The following is a 17,844-nucleotide window of genomic DNA, read 5'->3' as shown; positions in this document are numbered from 1 at the left end:
ATTTTATAAGCATCAATTCTTATAAAATTGTACTTTGAAGTCATCTGAAAATAGACCTAAATTCAATGTCTAATTCAGGTTGAACACCCCCCCCTTATTTGCAAATCCAAAATACTGTATTTCTTCCATTCTAAGACACATTTCCCCCATATAAATGTCTCTAAAAATGAGTGCATCTTAGAATTGCAGGTGCTTTCATATATATATGAATAAAGCTTTCTTTCTGATGGTGGTACTAAAATTAGTGTGCATCTTACAGTCAATGGTGTCTTAGAATCAAAGAAATACGATTCTCCAAAATCCATAGTTGCCCATATTGGTGACATCTTTGCTTTCTGATGATTCAGTATACACAAACCTTATTTCATACACAAAATTATTAAACATTGTATAAAATTATATCCTGGATAACCAGCAGTTGATAGAATTTCTGTTCTGTTCTTTTTCATGGTCTCTGTGACTCATACAAATGGGTTAGCTGTGACTGTGTAGTGTATCTTTCAAAATCTTCTAGAGATATTACATACTGTATAAGTTGACCTCATGTATAAGTCAAGGGCAAGTTTTGGGAGCCAACATTATGTATTTTTATATGAACCACAGATAAGTTGAGGGTCATGCAGCAGCGAGGGTAAAAATATCAGCGTTGCTTCAGAGCGTCAGCCATGCTTGGCCACTACAACCACCATTTTCCTGTCCAGGCATTCAAAGGGGCCAAAAGCACAATTGCAGTGGAGAGCATGGAATCTTTTAGGTTCTTCTAGAATGGACTGAAGTTTTACCTTTCATCACTCTACTTACTCAAAGAAGGGGACAGTACCTTTTATTATGAAGAGTTAATGTCTAGTTTTATGTTAACTCATGGATAAGTTGACTCAGTTTTTTTGGACAGTTTTTGACTCAACTTTCTAGACTTATAGACACAAAATGTTTATTGTATACATTCAGGTATAAGTCTAGAAAGTTGAGTCAAAAACTAGCCAAAAAAACCTGAGTTTCTGCTGCATGACCCTCAACTTATTCATATCAAAATACATAATTCTGGCTCACAAACTTGCCCTTGACTTATACATGAGGTCAACTTATACAGTATATAATATCTCTAGAAGATTTTGAAAGATACATTACACAGTCACAGCTAACCCATTTGTGTGAGTCATAGAGACCATGAACAAGAACAGAACAGAAATTGATAGAACTGCTGGCTATCCAGGAAGAACTGGAAACGTATGGAAATATTTCTTAGGAAAAATACTAAAAATGCTACAATATCAGTCAGAAAATATTTTAGAATAATGTTTTCAATAAAACTAGAAGGTGCAAGAATATATAGTAGTATAATCAAGAGAATGAGGAAGAAACAAGATTTATAAAATGTAAAGTTAAAAAATCATACCTGATAATCAGGTTTAGTAAAATAATCTAGAGAAGAAATATGATCTAGAAAAGTATTAAATTCTTGAGGGAGATGTTTTAGCATCAGGCGATGGTCATATCTTTCCTTTATCGAGCCTACTTGCTCCTACAAGAAACAAAATGAAATATAAATAATACTTTATAATCAACAAATAGCTACACTGAATTTAACTCTCAGGCATATACTTGGAACCCAGATCTGATTTCCTAATTTTTAATTTAGGTACATATCAATAATTCTGAATTGAAGACTACTAGTAAATTCAGTAACAAGAGTGCATGAGCTCCAATTTGGCACAAATAATACAGCATAATAAACAGAGGTTCTTGGAGATACCTATCTGCTAAGTGAATTTTTTAAATGGTATGAAACCCACATTTCTAAAAAATGAGTTTTTGCCACATATCAGAATCCCAGACTTGTTCAATGATATAGTCAATGTGTTTTGCTATTGATTGATTGACTGACTGAATGAATGAATGAATATCCCACCCCAAGATTGGATTAAGGTTTATAGTATGCTGTACTAACTATCTACTTCATCACACTAGAGAATACATCCACTTAAAATCCGGTTTCTGCCTCCTGCAGAATTCTGGGGTTTGTAGTTTAGTGAGGCTGTTAAAGGCTCTTCCCTAAACAACAAACCCCAGAATTCTGCAGGAGGCAGAAACCAGATTTCAAGTGGATTTATTCTCATGTGTGATGACCTAACTAGTCAAGGATTTAATTCAAAAGGTTAAAGCACATAGAATTAACTATTTCTAACAACCCAGGGCTAGTATGCTCTTCAATAGCTTACACTGTGTGAGAAAATATCAGGCTCAGTAAATGAGAATCAGGCCTCCAAGAGCTATAACTCTTGATTTAATACCTGTATTTAGGGAGGCATGATGTTCCGGACTTCTGTTTTGAAATGTTGTGTTTACTAGAATAATTAAGATAAAGTAGGGTTATGTATATAATGTATAGACAATGCAATATGGTAAGTGATCTTTTGGGAGGGGATGAGAGCATGGAAAGTTGTGGGGGGAGGTGACTGATGAATGGCTCAATGATTGAAGTTATGTTAAAATGGCTAGAATGGAGAATGTTAAAATGGATAGGCTGGAGAGATATTAGTATCAAATGTTGGAACATTAATTACAAAGAAAAGTTAGTAAGGGTGATACAGAAATAAAACTCAGGTTAGTTATTAGGAGTGAGGAACAGAAGTTACGATTATGAGTGAGAGGTATGTTAGTTGCTAGTGTCAGCATTTAGATGTGTTAGGTAAAGGTTTTCCCCTGGCATTAAGTCCAGTCATGTCCGACTCTGGGGGTTGGTGCTCATCTCCATTTCGAAGCTGAAGAGCCGGCGTTGTCTGTAGACACCTCTAAGGCCATGTGGCCGGCATGACTGCATGAAGTACCGTTAACAATAGGTACTGCAACAGCAGGAAGGTAATCAAGTAATTTGGAACTTTTTGTTAAACTTCTATTCAAGCATAATTTTTGAATTACACATTTGTGCCTCTAAGAATGCTACGTAAGGGTGATTGGAATGTTGAAATTTAAGCACACACTGTCTATCATTACAGTCGTTATTTAAGGGTGATAGTCCAGTGATGGGATTAGATGAATAGTCCCTAAGGGCATTTAGAAAGTGCTCACATTTGGAACCCTAAGGGCATTTAGAAAGTGCTCACATTTGATGCTATAGCAGTGGGATAGGAGGAGGGCCTCATATTTGGCAACAGTGGTACGAGTAAGTACGTTAGAAGCATCACAGGGATCACCAAAAATAGATCTGAACAAGTGAAAAATAGAAATCAGAAGTGGCTGGAAGATGGTGAGTAGTTTGTGGCAGATTGGCCAGGTGTGGCTCTTAGCCTTTCTAAAGCTGTTCAGTCTTGGTTTATTCCCCTACTTCTTCAGTGTCAACATTGACAAATATTTTTAACATTAGCCAGAAATTTCCATTGCAATAATTAAACCTTTTCCCCTACAGCTGATTGTAGCATGCTGAAGTGAGACGAAAATAATTATAGAACAGATGCATATCCTACTGTGATCACAAAGAAAATCATTTACTTCATGCCTACTATTAAATTCCTGATATGGTTCCAACTAGTTTGTTCCTTGATTTATCTTGATTGGTAGATTTTTAAACAAACCTTGTCTTTAATTTTCCTCCACGGCAGTTGCCCCACCACAAACTCTACTAACATGTAAAAGAGAGACCAGAGGTCATCATGACGTCCCATCTCCTATGGAGAGAGAAAGGTTACATGTTTTCTGGTTCATAGCTAGAACTACGATGTTATGGAAGAAGAATGTGTTTATCTCAAGACATTAATGTGACACACAATGTGAGACCTCTAATCTTAACATAATTGCAATCCTCAATCCTTATACAACATAAATGGCATGATCCATGCACAAAAAGAAGTAAATCAATAAGCTTGAAAAAACTTCAAAGTCTGCAGAAGTGCTGAATATCTTTTAAGAATTGAACAGATCAATGAATACTCATCAAGGGAGGGGAGCACATCTCTCCTTACCCATCTGCAGATAGGGGGATGGGTGGGAGGGGAGGCAAAATTGAATAAAGTGACCTCAGAAAGATTTAACTGGCTAAAATGTGTTGCATTGCAAACTGTCAAAATTATTTGGAAAGGCTAAACTCTTCTCTATCTTCACAAAACATCTACATACATGCTCATTTTGAAAGACCCAGTTCTAGAAGCAATTCTTCCATTCACTGAAATGAATGAGACTTGTTAATTTCAACTAACTACTGTCCCACATATTCCAATGGGCCTGTCCTAGATAATATAATAACAACAACAACAACTTTATTTTTATACCCCATCTCCATCTCCCCGAAGAGACTCGGGGTAGCTTACATAGGGACGAGCCCAAAACAAACATGGGTAAAAACACACACTTGAATATAAAATAAAACAACATAAAACAGAATAAAATAACAATATTATATATATAAGCAACCATCAAACCAAAAACCAATGATAGGATTAACATTAAGCTTAGCTTAAATCAAATTTTATAGATCTGACATACTATAGATTCAAGTAAAATCAATTGCCAGAACATTTATTTCAACTAAAGAATGTAATAAGCAGACTTTTGATTTCATCAATAATTTCAGTATTTCAATCAAAATTATTTCCAATGATAGATCATATAGGGGAAAAAGCGAAAACAAAAATTATAAGTACACTCACTAAAAAACTCTCAATAACTAAACATTTGCAAGAAATTGCTAATACTCACTCTATTCCTGTGGGCATTGACTGATGCATACCGCACTGTCCCTCTAAAACCAGCAACTGCTCGGGGCTGTAAACAGAGGGGGAAGGGGATTAAAATATCACAGATAATTCCAATATCAGTTTCAGCAATATATAAAAGAAGAAGTATAAAAAATAATGCTGGCACTCTGCTTTGGAATCTGTTCCTATCTGTCCTGGATATGGAAACAGGCAAGCATAATATTTTTTTATCATGCTTTCAGTTGTTCAAAACCAATTCTTTATTTGTGCTAATACTCTAATAATCCCCAGAAAGCACCCATATCCCATATCTCAGCAGCCATAACCGAATATTTTAGGCATTTAACTTCAGCACCTTGAGATTAGTAAAATTTAAGTGAGAGGTTTTGGTAAATCTAAGGAAATAATTAACTGTGCATGTCTTGAATAACCGAGAGCTTCGTTCAGAATTAACAACTAATCGTATAAAGTAATTTAAGATCTACAAAGCAAAGACTAATATCACCTATCAACAGAAGAAAGACAGTTCCAAGAGAGGCTATTTATTATATTGCTTTCTAATTTTTAACACATCTTCCTTTTGAGTACTGAAAAGGGGAAGTAAGGAGTTAGACTGCAGATGTATTTATCCTCAGCAATATGAAATACAGGGCAGATTAATAATAGTAAATGAATTTAAAATCAAACAATATTTTGTAGGCATTTACTTTGAGAATGAAGAAAAAATGTTACCTAGTAAAGAAATATGATTCTCTGTATGGATCGAAACTGTCCCCTTTCAACATTTACAACAGAAGAGGGAAAAGTAAAGCTCTTCAAATGTTGTGAGACTGCAACTCACAGCATTAATCATGAGATATGATTGCTAGGGTTAACAAGAGTTGCAGTTCAACAACTGAATGGTGCATCATTCTCACCCCTGACCTACAAAGGCAGCCCCTTCAAACTTTCTCTGCTTGAAAACTAGACATGTGTGTGCTCACTGTAGAAGCAGAGATATAGTGTAGAATATGGACTTCTGAATACAGCTACCTTTTCCCATAAAGACTGCTGATACATTCTCATATAGACTTGTTAATACACAGTTCCTAATGACGTAAGCAGGAGTAGAATAAGGTTTCATAATCATTGCATCCAGTTTCCTAGATAGAATCACTACTAGTAGCATGTGGGAATCCTACAGTACTGGGAGCGGGAAGACACCCTCCTCCTTGTCTTGTCCAATTCACACAATGTTTAGAGGAGGCATGAAAGTACAAACCCCCAGGACTACTCTTGTGGTCCCTAGCTCCTCAAAAAATTTAGTCTCAAGTGGCACCAATGCCCTCTCGAGGGTGTTAGGAGCAATTTGAACAAAAGTGTGTGTTTGGGGGAAGGGGGCATCTTTTTTATTATCGTTCTTATCCTGCTTTTTCTCACTTACAAAAACTCAAAGCAGCTAGAAACAGAATATGTGGTCCCTAGCTCCTCAAAAAATTTAGTCTCAATTTAGTCTCAAGTGGCACCAATGCCCTCTCGGGGGTGTTAGGAGCAATTTGAACAAAAGTGTGTGTTTGGGGGAAGGGGGCATCTTTTTTATTATCATTCTTATCCTGCTTTTTCTCACTTACAAAAACTCAAAGCAGCTAGAAACAGAATATGTTTTTTTTTTCAACATGAAATAGTTGGAAATTGAGTTACCTGTCACTAGGGACATTGGAGAGTATCTTGATGTAAAATATGTCTTTTTTAGGGGCAGGGACACATGACAAAATCAATGCTTGACAGAATAATGTTCTAAGTGCAATTTGTGCTTTATCAGACTATAACTTTTAGTCTTCATTCTTATTTTTTTTAGTCCTCTCTTATTGTGTTCTCTTCCTTCAGCTTTTGTTCAATCTGAGAAAGAGTTGCTTAGCCTTAGGTTTCTTGAAAGAATTCCATTTCAAAGACAATCTCAGTGTATATGAGATCTCAGACTTCTTCAATATCATGCTGAACTCAAAAGTTATCAGTGCTAACACTTTTGAACATTTCTAAGCAAGTGTCAACTGCACTTGCTTAGGAGCCAATATTTGTTCAATCAAGGAAAGTATCAAACAGATACTTGAAATGCCTACATAAGCAATATATAGCTAGGTATATTATTTGCAGTAAGCTCAGTGGCTTTGTTGACATTTCCCCACTGAAGTGCCTTCTGCCAGAAATTGTGTTTGGTGAACTGGGAAGTGGGGAGAGGTAAACTGTATACAGTGCCTGCAGGAATCAATACTGCACTCCTCTCCCAGGCATAGAAGGGACAGCAGGTGCCCATCTGTTTGTGGACTGATAAAAGAGATTTTTCAACAACGCTCACATCTGGCACTTAGGAGAACCACAATCCTATCAATACAACTGCTGCAGGGGACAAAAAGGAACTGAGGGAGTGTGAACCATACAGAGACACGTGCATTTGGGTGGGCAGAATTCTACCAAACTGATCACTCGGCTCAAAAAGTAACCTCTATTTGGGATTCACAAAGACCAGTTAAAAATAGCAGTAGATGTATTTGTGATTTTTCAAGTATATCCTTTAACTTTAAATTTATTGTGAAACTATGAACCATGAGGAAATGAGTTAGGGAAACGGAATAGGGATTGTCCCCCTTTACTCGCATGGCCCTGTTGTTATCTTATTCTAACATCCATTTTGCATGGGACAGAGGAAATGTGACCAGAGTAAAGACACCATCTAGATGAATACTGGGTATCTCTAATCAATAATAACTTTACAATATTCCCCGATATATACAGATAGATTTCCACATAATTTTTTTGCAAACAAATCACATACACTGTCATATTCTTCTACAGAGGTTTTTTAGAAATGTATTCTCAAATTTGTTATACCCATATCATTTGATATAACAAAAAGATTTGTCATTTCTGTACATGTTCATGTATTAAAAGCACCCATCTGGATGTTAATATGAATATTACGCCTGGCTTTTTACTGTTACTTAGCTAAATAAGCCAGCAGAAGTATTCAATACTGCTCAAGGTCACAATATATGGCAATAGATTAGGACAAAATTATAACACAACTGTATTCAATGCTGACTTCTTTACATTAGCATCACACAAACATCTCAATTTCTAAAGCAGATAGATAAAACTGTTCTGCCTAAACGCTTCAGCAATTCATTTTATATTTTTTTAAAAATTAAATTAAAATTACTGACTGGTCTGACATCTCCACATGAATTGGTAAACTGACGTGCCAGCCCAAAATCCAGCATGAAACACTTTCTGCAAGTGCTAGAAAAACGGCCCATAGCAAAGTTGGACTAGAGGAAACAAAAAGAAGAAAATGCAAGGTTATCTCTTGTAGTACACTATAGTACATGTTATTTTGCTGATCACAGGAGATATAACAGATTATTAATTAAATTCTAGATTTGTCAACCTTAAGATGACAGCAAAATATGAAACTGTCAGAATTTGTGCCTAATCACTCCTTGCATTAATATGAGTCTCAAGTGACATTCAGTATATCTATAGTACAATACAATCGACAAATAAAAGTACTAGTATTTAAACGTATGGTTTGAAAAAATAGTAATAGAGAAACTCACTGGTTTAATATCTCTGTGTAAAAACCCCACAGAATGAATGCTCTCAATAGACTCCAAAATTTGTTTGCCAAGTCGCAAGGTAGTACTAACACTGAATGTTCCTTTGCTTTGGCTTCGACGTAGATCTGCCAAGTTCCGACCCTGAAAAAAAGGAAGTATTTTCACTGGAGCTTCTTCCCTTACTCCTCCAAAGATAGAAGTCAATATGTTTCATTTATTTTTCTTCATCAGCTTATAATAAATAAACTCTAATTAAGCTTTTTTTCTGGCAAACTAATTAAGAATAACATTAAAAGTGATATCTGAATGGTTTATTTTTCAAGAACAGAAAAACAATTTAAAAACACATTGGTAGTTCAACATTTTAAATTGAAATTTACAATAGAATTAGGAACTATCTCTAGTTTCATGTACACTGACTTTGATCTTAAATAGATATTTTAGAATTAATTTCAAAATCCTAGCATTCACTTGAACCATCACATTTAAAAGGACTAGGCTGCTGAAACAAAACATGTAGTTATCCCTCACCCTGTAGGGGTTATGAGTGCAATTCCCATCACCACCACAGAAATGGAAAAACAATGAAGCCCTTTGGCGGCAACGGGGGGGGGGGGGGGGGGAAATGGAGAGTCATTGTTGTGGTTCCAGGAGAGATACTTGCCATGGCCCCTCAGGTGTTTGGGACTCCCAACTCCCAGAAGCCCTAGCCAGCTTCTCCAGTGGTCAGGATAGTCTGGGAATTAAACTCCAAAAGACCTGGAGGGCCACAGGCTGTGCAGTCCTGTGTAGATCCTGGCTCCTTCCTGGATGCTGTGAGTGCCTGCTTTGCAAAGAAGGGAGGTACTGGGGGGAGGGAGGGGGAGAGAAACACACAGCAGACAGAAGTAGGAGGAAGCCAGGAGCTGAATGCACGGAGATCCTTCGAATTCCCCCATCTCCTGAAAACTGGTTTGCTGTATGAATGCTCACATAGCATCCCCAAGGAGGCAGTGGTACTACAAACTCACAAATAATCAAAACTGTGAATATGAAACCTGTGGAAGTGGAGCAATGGCTGTATTTTATTCTCTACTAGCTGTACTCACCACGTGTTGCTGTGGCCAACCTTCCCTCCCTCTTTCTCCCCTTCTTTCCCTCCTTACCTTCTCTCCTTCTTTCTTTCCTCCCTTTTTCTTTTTCTTCCCTTTCTCTTTCTTCCTCTTTTCTGCCTCTTTCCTTCCTTCCTTTGCTTTTTGCTTCCATCCTTCCTTTTGTCTTTCCTTCCTTCCTTCCTTCCCTCTTACTCTTTCTTTCTCTTCTTCCTTCGCTACCTCTTTCCTTCCTTTTTCTTCTTTCCTTTTCTCCTTCCTTCTTTCTCTACCCATTTCTTTCCATCTCTCTTCTTTTCCTCTTTCTCTCCTTTCTTCCTTCTCTACTTCTTTCCGTCCTTCCTTCGCTCTCTGCTTCCATGCTTCCTTCTCTCTTTCTTTCCTTCCCTCCCTCTTCTGTCCCTTTTTTTTGTATGTCATTTATCTTTTCGTCATTTATCTTTTGGGGGGTTTTAAGTCCTTTCCACTGTTTTTTTTTGGGGGGGGGGTTATGAGTGATGGACTCATTGGTCTGTTAGCGTTGCTGTGGCCAACCTTCCCTCCCTTTTTCTCTCTCTCCTTCCTTCCCTCCCTCTTTCCTTCGTTCCTTCCTTTTTTTTCTTTCCTTCTCTTTCCTCCCTCCTCCCTTTTCTTTACCTTCTTTCTCTCCTTCCTTCCTTCTCCACCTCTTTCTTTCCTTACTTTGCTCTTTGCTTCCATTTTTCCTTCTCGCTTTCCTTCTTTCTTTCCCGCTCTCTTTCAATCCTTTCTTCTCTCCCTCTTTCCTTCCTTCCCTTCTCTACCTCTTGCCTGGGCACCTGCAGGAAGGGATCCTTGCTATAGCCCTCAGCCTTGCTGGGATGGACATAGGGCAGGTGGGAGGTGCTTTTTGAGGCAGGTCTCGCTCACCCAGTGCCGCCCCTTCTTCTTTCTGTCATGGCTGCGGGGCACCTTCCCTGTTTGGCAGGTGGGCATGCAGGCAGGGTTATATGGAAGGCGCCCTGCGGCTGAGGCAGAAAGGGGCCAATGTGGGTGAGCAAGGCCCACCTCGAAAAATGCCTCTCGCCCCCGCTGGGCCCTGCAAGGCTGAGGGCTGCAGAACTCCCTTCTCGTCGGCGCCCAGGCAATAGAAGGTGAAGCCTGGCGAGCAGCATCCACACGGAGCAGCCGCCCACCCGCCTCTCCAGGGGGAAAAGAAGGAGGAGAGGTCTGTGTTTGGTGGGGCCAACAAAGAGAGGAAGGAGACTGGGAGGGAAGGAAGGAAGGAAGGCCCATGCATGGAAAGGGACTCCATGGCGAGGTTTCTCTTCCCTCACAACGGTTCCCTCATTCTTCTCGCGCTATGGGGAGAGGGGCTTTTGTGCATGCTCTGTAAGGCATTTTTCTTTTGGGGGAGTTTTCAGTTATTTCCCCTTCATTTTTTACGGATTTTTTGTTTGAAAGACACAGATCGGATTAGAATGTGTTTTACTGTCATTTTGTTTGGTGTCATTTTGGCCAGTGGTTTTTGAGTTCTGTTAATCCCACAAACGAACATTACATTTTGATTTATATAGATTTACAAAAACTATTGAGAAAATTAAAGAGCTACTTAATTTTCAAGTTATATTAGCCAAAACAAAGTCTGATATACTTTCAGTTAAAATTCTTCTTCTCACAAAGCAATAATTTTGAATGTGCAAGGCAACTACTACAGGACATAAGAGCAAGGAATCCCAAATGACTTTCCCAATGTACGTAATGGCAAATCCTGAAAGTAAACATATCCCCGCATTCTGATGATCCATCAAAACCTATAGAACTTAAGAAAAAGTGATGCTTGGAATTAACTCACAAATCAACTTTTTATCAATTTGCTAGATTTGTCTATGAATTTAAACAATCTCACTAGTTTTTCCCCTCATTAAAAACAAAATATATGGTTTAGCCGCATTCAGTAAAGCACAAAGGCCTTCTGCCTCAACATAAGAAATATTAGAATTGGAGGAATTCCTTGACATGTCTATGTTGTTAGGCAGGCCAATAGGTGTGATTTCTTTAGGAAGACAAGTGGAGGTGGGGTGGGAGAGGAGTGTGTGAAAGAGGGAACTTTCTGATGCCCACCCAGGTCAGAGCAGAAGAGCTAAGTCTGAGAAAGAAAGGTTAAAGAAGAATGACAAATAAGACCTGAAATGGAATGTAAAGGAGTGTTTACTTAGCAACAAGAGCAAGACTCTCCAGCAACAAGAGTTCCTTCAGAATATTAGGCCTGAAATGTTGGATAACCCCATTGGCCTGAGTGAAAGGAAAGTGTTTGAAGTCTTTTAAGGGAGGTGTCATTGAAACTTTCTCTTCAGTAACTTATTCCTTCTCTACTGATTATATTCTGAACTAGTTTTGATAGTCTATTACTGTATATTTTATCTACTGTATAGTAATAGACTATCAAAACTAGTTCAGAATATAATCAAAATATAATTAATAGTCTATTACTGTATATTTTATCTAGTGTATGTGGCAGATACAAACCTGGAACCTCAAAAGATGGCTAATAACTGATGAGAGACTCCTTTCTGGGCACATAGAAGATTGGGCAACTTGGAAGGCGCTCAACAGACTGCGCTCAGGCACCACGAGAGGCAGTCAACCTTAAGAAATGGGGCCACAAAGTGGTGTGCACGACATACCCGTGTGGAGAAGAGAAAATCACAGACCACCTACTACAATGCAGTCTGAGCTCTGCCACATGCACAATGGAGGACCTCCTTATAGTAACACCAGAGGCACTCCAAATGGCCAGCTACTAGTCAAAGGACGCTTAATATAATGCCAAGTTTTTAAATGTTGTGTTTTTAAATACATTACAACTATACACTTGGTTTACTTCTGATACGATAAATAAATAAATCTACTGTAAAATACACAATTATTGAGTTATTGAGGTAAACTATAATGAATGCATATTGCTCACACAGCAATATGCATTTGGATAATTAAATGAATTCTCTTTCTTAAACTGATCCCATATTTCCTTCTCTCTTGGTTTCTCCCTCTTTCTGCCCCCTTCTCATTCTGTTTTTTTACTGGCCTGCTGTTGCTTAGACACTCGATCTTATTACAAAATTAAAGTAAGTGTAGCATTATAATTGGATAATGGCTCTGGAGACTAGGGTTCAAACCCAAAATAGCCATACAAATTCACTGGGTAACATTGGGTAAGTTACATTATTTCAGCTCCAAAGAAAGACAAAGGCAAAACCTCTCTGAACAAATCTTGCCAAGAAAACCTTATGATAGGTTCCCCTTAGGGCCATCATAAGTTGAAACTGACATGAAGGAACATGACAACAACAATAAAATGGATACAGTAAAAAGTGGTCTTGTTGGCGACCTGATTAAAAAAAACATAGATGTCACAGAGTGAATCTGGGATCTCTTACTCTTGAATGCAGTATATGTCTTCTACCAGTGATCTTTGTAAACCACGCTGAATTACAGTGGGAAAGCAGAAATGTTGCAGTGCAGGGAAATGTTCTGCATATACTCAGAGACTAAAAAATAATCAGATTAAGAATTCTCTGCTTTTGATTCAGTGAACAACCTTTGTGGCTATCAATTTGGTCTACTTCTGATGCACCAGTGCCCTCCAAATGAATAAATAATTCCTTAATAATCTTGAATAAATAAGGTATTTGAAGAGTGACTGAAGCATAAACATTGGTGGGTGGAAAGAAAGGAAGCAAGAAATGCACAGAATGACAAACTTTGCAAGATAATATCCTATGCTGTTTAGCAAAGCCCTTCCCAACTTGACAGCTTCCAGACATTTGATTTGTACAATTTCCAGGCTACAATCATGTCATGTGTTTTTAAGTTCTTGTGGGAAAATATTCTAGTCTGAAATAACACAATTTTAAAAGAACAAAAACAACTGTTTTGAGGAACTAATAATACAATTTGTGGCCCTAAGGTCAAAAGTAACGCCTCCCTGCCATTCTCTATAAGATTCAGTACAACATTATTTAAACAATGAGTTAAGTAAGGATAACTGCCCAACAAAATAAGTTCAAGCATTAGTGTTTATAGTAGTAAAACTATTTCCTAGTTTATATTTACATTATTGAATTCATTTTCAAACATAACCTTCCAAGGTCTTGGAACTGCTTGGAGTGCTTGTAAATTGTTACGGGAAACAAAATTGTTTTTGGGAACAAGATTATTTTTTTTTACTTTCCCTGAAAACATTTTATGCAGCTTCCCTCCTATCCTTTTCTCCTATTCCTAGATATGTAACATAGTTACATTTAGAATGACAAAAATATTTTTGCTCTCTTCAAACTTTTAAACTAAACATACCACGCAATTACTAGAAAAAATGCAGGGCATACGAGGCCAATTTAATAAAAGATGTCCAGAGTAGATGCAACATTCTGCTTCTTTTTGATTTTCAAACCTATAACATTTTGTCCAAAGAGACAAACTATTTATCACAAATCACATCTTGTTTCTCCATTTGCAGACTATAGGTCCCTAGTTAGGAAAATATTTATTTCTTTTTAAATGGCAATATAAATGTCAAGAGAAGTCAAGACATTATAAATACAATGGAAGATCTAGGAAAACTGTACTTCAATTTACAAATGTATGAGTTAAAAAACATACACATGATATACGTTCAGCTAAAAAGCATGATTTGGAGAAAATTGACATACATCTGAGAAAACATTCAAAGGGTATTTTCATTGAATTTTGTTTTAAAGTATAAACAGTTATTTTTTTTCAAAAAGACAGATGGCAGCATGACATTAAACAATGATATATGAAGAATCCTTAAAGTTTAAACAACAAAAATACAAATATAGCAAACTCACCTGCAACTGCATGACCACATAGTTAAATCTGTCATTCCTCCCACAGCCAACAAATTTACAGATATGATCTTTCCCTGAAGAGAAAAGTTGCATATTTCATTTTGTATTTGTTTAGCATTTTTTCCATAGGTTCAGAATTGGGAAGAAAGCAGCTTAATATTTCAAATTAATCCATTTTCCTCCACAATAGTAACAGTATAAAATTACATTACATTACAACTATAGCACAAGAAGGGGTAACCATGCTCCCTTTGTTGTTACTGCTGTTTTTTGTTGTTGTTGTGTGCATTCAAATCCTTTCCAATTTATGGCAACCCTATCATGGGGGCTTCTTGATAAGATTTATCCAAAGGGGGACTGCCATTGCCCTTGCTCTGCGGCTGAGAATGTAACTTGTCCAAGGTCACCTAGAAGGTTTCTGTAGCTGAGCAGGGATTCAAATCCTGGTATCCCAGAGTCCTAGACCATCACTCAAATCACAATGCCACACTGACTCTTACATTCCCTTTGTAGGGTAACTCTAACATTTTACAGCTAGGGTGTTCCACCTAATTTAAATGGTATATAGTTCAAGTGCTGTGTCACACTTGCCTTCATTCTCTGTTGTAGATCTTTAGATTACTGAGATAAAGAGTTTGTTTTGCATTACAGACTGCTGTCCAAGTGTTATTTTCTGGGGTCATTTTCTACACCCTGGTGTACTGTGAACAAGGAAAAGACTATTTAATGTTTCAACAGCAAGCAAGTCGAAACTCTGATGTTCAAAAGCTATATAATTGTGTATGAAATAATAAGAGACAGATGTATCCTTGAGAATGTAACATGTGGAACAAAAATGGAGTGACACTGGAGTATGAAATAGCCCTCTTCTCCCAACTTTAAAAAGATCCTTAAAAATGAGAACTTACCTCTGAACTGCTTGGCTATGAAGCTACACGAAAAAAGCAAGCTTGTCAAAAAATATTTTTAAATGCTTTTGCTTAAAATTTTTTTGTTTCTCATTGTTTTCTTCATAGCTGTTTTCACGCAACATTGTTTAGTTCCTATGCTGCTTTAATTACTACGCAACATAGTTCCTATGCCGCTTTCAGAATATATAAGGAGTCACCCAGACACTAAAGAACCTGACAGCTGTTTCTTTTGAATCTATTTTAGCTTATCTGATTTTTGAACTTGGCCAAATGGCATTTATATTTCTGGTTAGATTACTATTCTTTATTTCTAAAGAAAAAATCCACACAAACACGCTTCCTATTAATGGCTGAATGCTAAATTTATGGTAATCAACAGAATTAGTCTTTTCACTTGGTAGCAAGGTTGAAATGAGGTAGGAGGGAGGTACCAAAAAATATGACTTGAATTTTGGTAAGTACACTTGGAAGGTGCAATTAATAAAAGAAAAAGAAAGAGCTATTAGTGCATCCATGTATCAATACATACAGGACTGGTCTTTGAGATAAATTCCTAACAATGCCAATAAAGGGAAGGAAACATAACTGAGGAGAAAGGTTGAAATGCTCAAAGGCTGTACATATTGGGAAAGAATCCAAAAAGGGATATGCTTCTTCTGCTTTTTTAAAATCTTAATTCTTTAGCCTTCATTCCTGATTTTCATCAGGATAATCTTTCTGTAAATGTGTAGGGACAAAGTAAAATAATGAGAATAAAGAGCCCATCCTTTATAAGCCTGTTGCATTTATATTTTTCTTTAAAAAACAAAGAGTAAAACATGAAAGTAATTAAGAAAGACAGAGTAGGTAGGGAGATATAGCTTAACTTGGAAGGAAGTAAGCCAGGATGGGATGAGCTAATGTGAACTCAAATTCAAAAGACTCAAAAGAAATAGTTGAACTGTGTTGGTTAGAAGCAGGATGGCTTGTGGGGTTAGTATCATAGTCCCAGTGTGGGAGACCACTATTTGAATCCCCGCTCAGTCACGGAAACCCACTGGATTCCCTTGGCTAAGTTACACTTTTGCAACCTAAGAGGAAGGCAATGTCAAATGTCCTTTAAACAAATCTTGCTAAGAAAACTCAGTGATTGGGTCATCATAAGTTGGAAACAACTTGAACACATACAACAGCAGCAACACTAAATAATAATCTGAAATGTAGAAAGTGTCCATCCTAATAGATATGGTTTACATGTATAAGGATCTACTTTCTAATATCACCTTAATGTTTTATTGTTTTTAAGGCACAATGCCAAATCTGACTTAGGATTTATCCACTAACTAACCAAGGTATAGTATAGAGTAGCATGACAATTCTGCATGGGTATGTTAAAATAAAACAAATGTAAATTTGAATATAGATTAATTTAAAACAAGATATTTTTAGGAAAATACTGTTAAATCTGATTAGTACTTTTCTAAGAATATATCATGTTAAATTAGTTAATTTAATTGAAAAAGTTATGTTTGTTCTTGCCTTGATTTTGGCTGAAGCTTGGTTTTCCAACCCATGAATAACTATGTTACCTTACTTCTCAGTACAAGCAGCTGGGCAAGCAGCTAAATTACAGAGGTAATAGAATAGTCTAGTGCAGGCAGGTGAGAAAATAACGTTAATTGCTTACTGGTGACAACATTGAGAAACAAAGTAGTAGTGGCTGGACAAAATAAGTTCTTCCCACACTCTCGAGAGTAAGTTATTTTGCAGTGGGGAAGAGTATGGGGAAGAACCTACTTTGCCCAGCCACTACTACTTTGTTTCTCAATGTTGTCACCAGTAATCAATTAGCATTATTTTCTCAGTCTATGCCATACCTATCCCTGAACCCCCTCCACATCCAAGCCTGCTCACAAAGCCTCAACACTTGCAGGCTAGGAACTCTCAATCAATATTCAGGCAAACCAGCAAAAAATCTTGAAGTACACTGAGCTAGATAGTTTTGGCAAGTATTTGTAGGCATTTGTTGAGAGCTCTTAACTTCTCCTGAGCAGAAAAGGTAGCAAGGGACATAACTAGATGACTTTCCAAAGCACCAAATGAACAACTTCTACCCAATGCTAATACATTTACATGGAGGACCTTCTTGCAGCAACACCAGAAGCACTCCAAGTGGCCAGATACTGGTCAAAGGACATTTAATCAACTACCAAACTCACACATTTTGTATTTTCTCTGTTTGTTTGTTTGCTTTGTTCTGTTAGAAATATAATATAACTGACTGGCTGCCCTGACACGAGAAATAAAGAAATCATATAAATGGGGGGGGGGGGGGTGTTATCCAGTCTTCTATTCAGACAACTTGCTGCTGTAGACATTACTATCTTATATTTATCTATGGGCCATTGAAGACCATCTCTGCCGAATGTATTTCTCCACTGAAGTATAATTTATTCTGATTAATATTTACTTCAGATTATCTTTCTTTTTAACACATCACAAGCCTCATTCCTAAGATATACCAATGTGCCATTCTGATTCATTAACACAAATATTTATAATATGTTTTATGGATGCAGCAACATTATAAAATAACATACTTCTCTCTTCATACATATGTTCCTTCATATGTCGTGTAATAAAGGTGCCCAAAATTACAGCTGCCTTGGAAAGCAACATTTAAATGACACAATAATTTTCAAATAAAGCTAAGATCCAACTTCTCATTGAAGTTTAAAAGAACAAAAAAA

General features: G+C 37.1%; 1 protein-coding gene across 3 annotated transcripts in view; it reads right to left on the bottom strand.

Annotated features, from left to right (window-relative positions):
- The window catches only part of TTBK2 (tau tubulin kinase 2), a 62,644-nt gene that overhangs the window by 18,140 nt on the left and 26,660 nt on the right, over positions 1–17,844 (bottom strand). For 2 of the 3 annotated variants that reach the window (XM_060761015.2, XM_060761027.2), the window contains exons 4-9: positions 14,205–14,278; positions 8,285–8,425; positions 7,892–7,996; positions 4,693–4,758; positions 3,573–3,665; positions 1,397–1,522 (exon numbers count right to left, since the gene is read on the bottom strand). In XM_060761015.2, coding sequence (XP_060616998.2) covers positions 1,397–1,522; positions 3,573–3,665; positions 4,693–4,758; positions 7,892–7,996; positions 8,285–8,425; positions 14,205–14,278 — 605 coding nt within the window. The remainder of the gene's footprint in view (positions 1–1,396; positions 1,523–3,572; positions 3,666–4,692; positions 4,759–7,891; positions 7,997–8,284; positions 8,426–14,204; positions 14,279–17,844) is intronic. The other variant, XM_060761035.2, reaches the window with a different exon arrangement.

This window comes from Anolis sagrei, chromosome 1 (assembly GCF_037176765.1).
Source record: "Anolis sagrei isolate rAnoSag1 chromosome 1, rAnoSag1.mat, whole genome shotgun sequence".
NCBI classification, from domain to species: domain Eukaryota; kingdom Metazoa; phylum Chordata; class Lepidosauria; order Squamata; family Dactyloidae; genus Anolis; species Anolis sagrei.
The sequence above is the reverse complement of the archived record's forward strand: the minus strand, read 5'-3'. Positions and strand labels throughout refer to the sequence as shown.